Source organism: Stomoxys calcitrans, chromosome 3, assembly GCF_963082655.1.
Source record: "Stomoxys calcitrans chromosome 3, idStoCalc2.1, whole genome shotgun sequence".
NCBI lineage: Eukaryota > Metazoa > Arthropoda > Insecta > Diptera > Muscidae > Stomoxys > Stomoxys calcitrans.
Window position 1 is genome coordinate 50,213,940 of NC_081554.1, and position 9,122 is coordinate 50,223,061.

At 42.8% G+C, this 9,122-nt stretch overlaps 1 protein-coding gene across 1 annotated transcript; it reads right to left on the bottom strand.

Annotated features, from left to right (window-relative positions):
- Positions 1–2,312: 2,312 nt before the first annotated feature.
- On the bottom strand, positions 2,313–6,251 carry LOC106081209 (leucine-rich repeat protein 1). Its single transcript, XM_013243017.2, has 2 exons — positions 5,481–6,251; positions 2,313–3,140 (listed from the first exon to the last, which is right to left on the bottom strand). Exons 1-2 carry the CDS (start codon positions 6,051–6,053, stop codon positions 2,427–2,429), a joined length of 1,287 nt encoding a protein of 428 aa, XP_013098471.2. The 5' UTR covers positions 6,054–6,251; the 3' UTR covers positions 2,313–2,426.
- Between the last annotated feature and the right edge of the window lie 2,871 nt (positions 6,252–9,122).

Sequence of the window (9,122 nt, forward strand, 5' to 3'; positions counted from 1 at the left end):
GCTCATCAGATTGTCACCTACAAGCCAATGAAAAATATCAGCACTTCAAGATCCTAAGCATCTTCTCACTTAAAAATGAGGAGTTCATTTATTGTCTGCTGGACTATGGAGAGACTGCAGAGACACCTCGTATTTGAAACTGTGGGTAATGATGCTACCCATGAGTATATACGGGACAAATTGATGTGAAAACTACAAGTGCTGCGTTCAAAATGAAAACTTCAAGAATTGTTCGCATGACCAAGAATTGCTCACTCTCCTCAAGTCTTTGAATCCAAAAATAGCTAAAGCCCAAACCAGGTCAAACCGTGCCAATGATGGTCTTTATGGCGATAGCTTTTAAACGATATTATCAGTCGAATGAGGAATTTAGGCATAAGAAGTAAAAGCGTGCTAAGTTCTGCCGGGCGGTATCTTATATACCCTCCAAGATAGATCGTATTTGTCAAGCCCTTTGCCCGGTATCTCTTTATAGGCAAACAAAAGATTAAGTAATGAGAATTGCTATGCTATTGGAGCTATGACAGGTAAAAAAATCTATTCGGGCCGTACATGGCTTGTATGTTAAAGACAATAGTAGATCCTATTTTGCAAAATTTCAATCAAATCGGATAAGAATTGCGTCTTAGGGGGACTTAAAATGTAAAATGGGGAGATCGATTTGCATGGGATGTATATCAGATTATGGACCGATTCAGATCATATTCGGCACATATATTAGAGGGCATAGAAGAAGTCACTGTGCAAAATGACAGCTAAATCGGATAATAATTACGCCCTCTAGAGGCTCAAGCAGTGAAATCGGGAGATCGGTTTATATGGGAGCTATATCAGGTTTTGGGCCGATTTGAACCATACTTGGTACATCCATTAAATGTCGTGGAAGACGTCATAGTACAAAATTTAAGCCAAATCCAAAAGGAATTGCGACCTGTAGAGGCTCAAGCAGTAAAATCGGGAGATCGGTTTATATGGGAGCTATATCAGGTTTTAAGCCGTTTTAAACCATACCTGGCACGTAAGTTGGGGTTCATTGGAGAAGCCATTCTGCATATCATGTTTTGGGCCGATTTGAACCATACTTGGTACATCCATTAAATGTCATGGACGACGTTATAGTACAAAATTTAAGCCAAATCCAATAGGAATTGCGACCTCTAGAGGCTCAAGAAGTCAAATCGAGAGGTAGGTTTATATGGGGGCTATATCAGGTTTTAAGCCGTACATGGCACGTAAGTTGGGGGTCATTGGACAAGCCATTCTGCAAAATTTCATTATAATCGGATAAGAATTGCGTTTTCTAGTGGCTCAAGAAGTAAAATCGGGAGATTGGTTTATATGGGGGCTATATCTAAATATGAACCGATATGGCCCATTTATATTCCCAACCAACCTACACCAATAGGCAGTATTTGTGCAAAATTTCAAGCGCCTAGCTTTACTCATTCGAAAATGAGTGTGCTTTCCACAGACAGACTGACGGACATGGCTAGATTGACTTAAATCAATATTTCGAGGTGTTACAATAAGGATAGGGAAGTTAGTATACCCTCATCCTTTTGTAGAGGGTATAAAAAGTTCAAGCGCCATAGAATGAGCAAGGGAAATTATCAAAGGCACTGTTTACCACTATGTTCTAACAATCGCATGGCAGCCGTTTGAGAGTACCGAATTGACCCGTCGATTTTCTTTATCGGCAAGGGTTGTTCGTAGGTCTCAGTGTACAACACACTGCTACAACAGAAAGGTTCTAAATGCCATTCCATGGCAGCTGGTTGATGTTGTAGCCACATGTCTATATGTGGAGGTAGCGATCCTCGTCAAGTTCCTGTAGGAGAACAAGCTCGTTCCGGTCCAAAGGACCGATCGCCGCGGGAAGATGATAGCCATTGGTTTTTTAAAGCGCTAATAATTAGCCTTGATATATCGAGCATCATAGGTCCTTATTATGCAAGAGTCGGTGCCGCTTGGCTTGTTTTTGAGAATCCGCTACTCCTTATAGAATATTCCACTATCCGCAACCTGTGGACGTGTCATGCAGTTCGCAGCTTAGCTTCTCGTCACAGCGTGAGTACCACATAGATTGCAGCCCAAAGTTCCTGCCTCTGTGGTGCTCATATTTATCCCGTTCCGAGCTTGTTGTTGGGCTGTTCATACGGTTTTAATCCGATGAAGTTCTTCATCGCCAAGATAAAGATGCTACAACAACAACGACACTTAAAGAAACATCAAGTCATCTATTTTTTTTTTATATAAATTATGTATTCAATTCTAATTTTACATTTATAAAATGTTTTAAAAGACTTGTTATACAAAAGAAACAAATTCAATGGTAAACGAAACAAAGTAGTAATGATGAGGATGAAAAAATAAAACTAAATTAATGAAATGCATGGCTATGACGATGCCATATCAAGAGCCCAAAACTATGTGGCCAAAATTTGTTTGCGGCCACCACATTGTGCTCCACACAGAACAATATCAGCATAGATTAAACGATCTCGACTAAATACTAAATTCTTAACATTTTCAAATGTGGCCAATGCTGCTTTCTCCAGTATCGCATCGCCAAAACACAATTTGCCACAGGCACATTTGGGAGCTTCTGTTAGTATATCTACTAGGATCCAAGGTAAAGTGGCTGCAGAATAAGGCAATTTATGTTGAGAAACGGAACGAGCCGTTAACAACCACAAAGGATTTACTCTGTGTAAATTCTGTATCGCTGATGTGGTGGTGGTAGAACTTGTGGTATTTCCTGCATTCGTTAAATCATACTCTTTTTGTGGCTGAAAATTATTGCCCCAAACATCTAACATATCGAGACGTAGGTTATTAAAGGCAGCTGGCAGTGATTCCAATTTATTTGTGGACAAATGTATAAAACGCAAGTTTAGCATGCGCCTAACACCAAACGGTATACGCTTTAAGAGGTTATTGTTAAGCTTTAAGGTGACTAGTTTCTCATATTTAATTAGCATTGGTGGAAAGTATTCGATTTTGTTAGCCGACATATCGAGCTCCTTAAGGGAATTCTGCAAATTTTTACCCTTTAGCCATTGCCAAGCATTATGTTCTCCCAAGTTGTTGTTATTCAGATTTAATTCTGTCAGCGTTAAACGACCCAGTTCGTTTGGAATCTGAAAGTAAGAGAAGGTGGATTGAATGGGGTTTTGGAAACAGATCACAAATTGTTTGGTGTTTATGATTTAGGTGAGGTTAGTCTGAAAGCCGCGAAAGCCAGGCATTAGAATAGGATATGCTGCAATTTCTCGCCAACTACATGCCCTACACACACTGTAACTTGCCTCACCAATTCTGCATAAGTGAGCCAAATGTTTAGCAGGCAAATGCAAGTTTGAACCATGAACATTCCATTAAGGAACAGGAGCAAACTTCTCACACACCTATAAATGCTAACCGATTCAAGTCTAAGTTTATCAATAAACTTCCTGGGGGCCTGCTTTTTATAGCCGAGTAAGAAAGGCGTGCCGCAGAGCGATACATCTTCAGGGAGAAGTTTTTACATGGCTGCCATACCCGGCATGGGATGACACCACACGGGTTGGAGCTCTCACTTCCGATTTGCGTGGTGTTCAACGTCATTACAAGAAGCTCAGCTGAGTGCAACCGGCTCGCCCACAGGTTTCCGATGCTCCATATGGAGTAGCTTCAACGGCAGCCGCGGACATTCAGCACTATCGAGTGGAGGGTCTCAGTGAGAGACTGGCCTGGCCATGAAGATTCCATTAAGGAACAGGGCCAAACTTTTCACATATCAATGAGTGTTGTCCGATTCAAGTCTAAGCTCAAAGATAAGGAACCTCCTTTTTTGGTCGAGTCCGAACGGCGTGCCACAGTGCGACACATCTTTGGGAAAAAGTATTTAAATGGCTGCCATACCCTGCATGGGATGACACCACACGGGTTGGAGCTCTCAGATCCGATTTGCGTGGTTTTCAACGTCATTGCGAGAAGCTCTGTTGAGATCTACCATCCAAAGGTTTCGGATAGTGGGATGCTAGATATGGAGTAGCTGCAACGGCAGCCGACAATCAGCACTATCGAGTGGAGGGTCTCAGTGAGAGACTGGTCTGCCCATGAACATTCCATTAAGAACAGGGCCAAACTTTTCACATAACAATGAGTGCTGTCCGATTCAAGTCTAAACTCAAAGAAAAGTTGCCTCCTTTTTTTGGCCGAGTCCAAACGACGTGCCGCAGTGGGAAGATGTGTAGCACTGCCCATAGTCATACCCCGCACGGGATGACTATGAGCACCAACCCGTTTGGTAGCTCTCAGTTTTGGATTTGTGTGCCGTTCATTGTCATTACAAGAAGCTCTGCTGAGGGCTACCGTTCACAGGTATGTTGTTGTTGTTGTAGCAGTTTATTGTGTTCTATCTTTCGTCTGCTTGATTTTGTTGAGTGTCAAGACCCAGGAACACTGCGACTAAGGTGGGGCGCGTGCATAGGGATCTGGGTCTGAGTGGAGTGGATCTGGCCGAGCAGTTAAACAGGTGACGTGTATCGTGCGGTCCCTGGTTACAATCGGGACATACATCTTGCACGTCGGCATCAATCCTAGCTCCTAGTAGGAGTTGAGGCGGCTGGATCTGCCAGAACGTAATTGAACCAGAACTACTTTGTTTTGCCGGGGGAGGTCAATTTTTTCAGGTGCAATGGGAGGCGGTCGTCCTCCAAGGAGTACATTCACCCGGTAGCCATTTACCGCATCTGCTACCGTGTCTGCACGAATATTATCTAGAACTGCTTGATATGCCGTTTGATTTAGAGGTTCTCTCTTGTAGCGCTGAACCTTACGCCCTAGATCATGTAGATCTACTTTAAGGCTTCTGGGCGGTGGATATCTAACCACAAGATGATGATTTGGATGGTCTCTGCGATAACAACCCAAAAGGTATTGCTTAGACAGCATGTATTTATGTCTTCGCACTGGTAGGATGTTTGTCTCCTGATGGAGTTGGTCCACATGAGAACTGAGGAGACAGCCCGTTGCAGTTCGGAGGGCGGCATTCTGACAGATCTGAATATTACTCCACTGCGTGTCACAAAGTTGATGAGACCACACTGGCGCTGCATAACTTACCACAGACCGGCCAATTACTTTGTACGTGGTCAACAAGGTTTCTTTGTCTGCACCCCAAGTGCTGCCAGCAAGTGACTTGAGGACCTTGTTTCTACTTTTTACTTTATCGTAAATTGCTGTGGCATGTGGGGAGAATCTGTAAGAGCTGTCAAATGTGACGCCAAGTATTTTTGGGACACTTGGTGGTCGGAATAATTTCTCCATCGACCACCATAATCAGCTCAGTATTCACCTCATTTTTCTGATGTTCTCGCCAGAATTCGTACCCAGGCGTACAGCATCATGCGCGGAAATGCTACCATCTGCTCTACGGTGGCCTCCTTTATTAGCAGGCCATAGTAAGATAGCTAAGCAAAAACTTCAATACTCACCTTCTCAATTGTGTTGTAGCTTAAATTCAATGACGTCAAATTCCTCAAAGAACAAATTTCAAATGTGACTTTGCATAACTTAATGCCTGTAATGGTCAGCGATTTCAGTGTTCTTGGAAATCCCTTGGTTGGATAATCTCCACGGCTGGTAATATTCATTTTTGTCTGTGGCTGTGACTTTTGCGGTATTGGCGTTGCGGCGGCAATATTCATGCGCAAATTCAGGGAATCCTTACCCTCTAGGCCCAGCTTGAGAGTCTGCAGAAAACCCTTTAACTGTATGGGATCACATTTGATCATAAGATTTTCAGCGGGCTGTTTAAAACTTATTGTTGCCTTGCCATCCTTCAGGAATTTGGTGAACATCTTTTCTATGTTATTCTTGACTTTGTAACGCGTTCCCATCTTTTCCTGTGGTGTAAATAATATAATTTCAAGCTCTTTACTACATTGTCCTGTATTATCCTTGGCGGATGTATTAAAACCCACCGCCAAGGTGGCTTTGACCATTCGTGGCGTTTTGTTAGACTGGGTAAGTCGATTTTGGACTTGTGTTTCGCAAAGTATTTTCATGATGTTCCAGGAACGCTATACTTTGTTTTGAATTTCAAGCTCATAGGGAAGTATTAATAGACCTTGATATTAACAAAAGCCCTTAGTTCCTCGGCTCGCCTTTGTTTGTTTAATTTTCTTTCTTTTTTTGTTCGGAATAAACAAAAATCCGCCTTTTTGGCCAAACGAAAATTTATTGCAATTTCACAGCTGATTTTGTTATTGGCTGAGAGACCCATACAAAAGCTTAGAGTAGTTACAAAGTCTTTGCAGTGATTTTTAAACTGTAGTGGTAAGCAGCTGGGTTGCAGCAGTGACTTGAAAACTATTGCTTGAATGTTAAGAATACGGTTACAAGTGAATTCCAATGCGTCGGGAAAAAGTGTTTATTAAGATTCATACGATAAGAAAATCATTTAGTGCTCAATATTACAATGCATCGGGAAAAAGTGGTAATTACAATTCCTTCGATAGGAAAATTATTAATGTGTTCAACGATACAAGTGAATTATCGAAACTAAGGGGTAAGTGAAACAAATTTCTTGAAATATCCTTACTGTGTCTCATAAAATTGTACTTCAAACATTCAAAATAATTGCTCGCATTGAAAACAAATGTATGTTCCAGCTAGATGAGTTCCTTCCATATTAGATATAGATGTGGAAAGTTGTTTGGAAGTTGTACAAGTAGTTGTTGTGGCCCTATTTGATTATGAAAGTCGCGATCCTCGTCAAGCTCTTATAGCTGTGCAAGCTCGTTCAGGCCTATGTGACCGATCACCGCGGGAACATGCTGGCCATTGGTTATATAAAGGCGCGTTGTCGTACGGAGCGTCATAGACACTCAGTCGCGCCCAGTAGCTCCTAGATAAGCTTTTCGTCATAACGAAGAACACCGTACAGATTGGAGCTCAAAGTTTCGGCCAGCTTGATGGTCATCGTCATACCGTGCCGGGGTGGTTGTTTTTGTCGCCACATTTATATGAAGAGGTGGCAATTTTGTGGGTGAGCTAGCTCCTTCTGGTCTATACGACCGACCGCCGAGGAAACATGCTGGCCATTGGTTATTCAAAGGCGCCACTAACTCGCGTTGTCGTATCGATCGTCATAGACACTCAGTATTTAAGCAAGAGCCGGTGCCGCAAGACCTCTTACTGAGACTCTCCACTCGATACCGTTGATTTGGCGCGACTGCAATTGTAGCTACTCCATATGGAGCATTTCACTCCCCGCAACCTGAAAAGCCACCAGATAAGCTTTTCGTCATAACGAAGAACACCACAGAGATTGGAGCTCAAAGTTCCGGCCTGCTCATAGTCATACCGTGCGGGGTTGTTGTTGTTGTCGCTACATTTGCATGTAGAGGTGCGTAACGTTTAAGGATTCTGTACTGGTTTTTTTTATTCAGTTTGTTATGATGTGGTTATAACTCTTGGGGGATTGTCTTTCCTTAGTGTCTAACAAGGAAAGAAAGCTCACAAAGCCTTTTAGAACATGGAATGTTGGCTCCAAAGCAGTAAACTTTAGTGAAACCTCATGATTGCCTATCATTGTTAGGGCGACACTGGGACACGACTCAAAGTAAAACTTTGTCTGCCAACTTTGTAGCAGAATACAGCAAATGGTCGAAACCCTTAGTTTTTATATTCTCTCCGTTGCAATGGAGACAACCGAAAAAGATGAAAAGTGCGACGCTTCTGTCTGAGGTCGTTGCACTTGTACAGTAAGTGCGTAGTTTGGCGAATGGGCTCAGGGTGCCCATGTGCTGTAGCTGTGTGTTTCACACTAAGGCGGCAGCCCTTGCTGATGAAGGATTCCATCGGGTCAATCCGGTACATACAATCGGATGCCATGGGATTGATGCCATACCATATACCCCATGGACTATCTACAAAATTATGCCGGCCAGAAGACGCTGCGAAGTTCTCAAAAAACATTATGACGCCAAGTTTGAGTTGGTAGCGTACTTAGATTACCAATGTAGGGGTCTTGGGTTCGATTCCCCCCAGAGGCCTTGATCTGTCAACTACTCAGCCACATGCCTGGGGCAGGGAGAATAATGCAGCGACGGCATTGCTTTTCTTAATTACTTGTTATTCAGGTCGTCAATTACATCCCAATGGAAGAGACCAGCACTTCGACTGGATTTTTTCAAGACTGGCGGATGAAAGGCATTGGCTTCGAATCGACAACCCAAAAACTTCAAGGATTGGTCCCCTGACCAAGAACCTAAAAGGATGAAAGTACGATGCCTCTGTCTGAGGCCTTTACACTTGTACGGTTAGTAGTTACGAACTTTGCCCTACGGCTATTTTACTCATCCTGGTGACCTTGTCTGTACGGCAGACACTCCTCGATTGCGACAGCAGGCACAATTGTGGCATAAGTAAAATACGATGAATTACGTTTTAGCGATTTCATTATTTACTGGGGAATTAACCGTTGTTTATTCTGGGACTAAGCCTGGATCAGCATGAATCTCTCTAGACGATTGATATAACTACACGGACGAATCCTGGCTGAATGGGTGCACCGGGGTAAAGATTTTTATTAAGTTCTTAGGATTGAATAATTCATATACATAGACTCCTGGAGTGGTGTAGCACATTTGGGGTAGGTCTTCGCCACCTATGGGACTCTGGATACGATTTTGAGGCAGATAGTCGACGCTGTTTGTTCTGGCCTTGCATTGTGTGATGTAGACATTTGCTGAGAGATGAATTCAGCATCTCCAGATAATTGGGGAGGCTGCGAGTTTGTGCTTCCCGCGAAATCAGAGGGTGATTTGAAATTATGTTTCGGTAAACTGGCATGAATTGGTTGACCGATGGACGTGGCCCATGTCAAGCATTAGGGAGCAGACCCAAGTTGGCAAATTTTGGCAGAAATGACGTATACACAGCCTATGAGTTTAAGAGGGGTCAACATTTGTTGTTTGTTTATTATCTAGGGCTTATGCGCAATGCGCAGAGAGATGCAGACATCAGTGCGTTTTTAGTCATGGGGAGGGTTCAGGACGATCAATCATCAACTTTCAATGAAACTTTTTCTAAGACAAAATTTCTATGAAAGTTTCTCTAAAGACAAAATG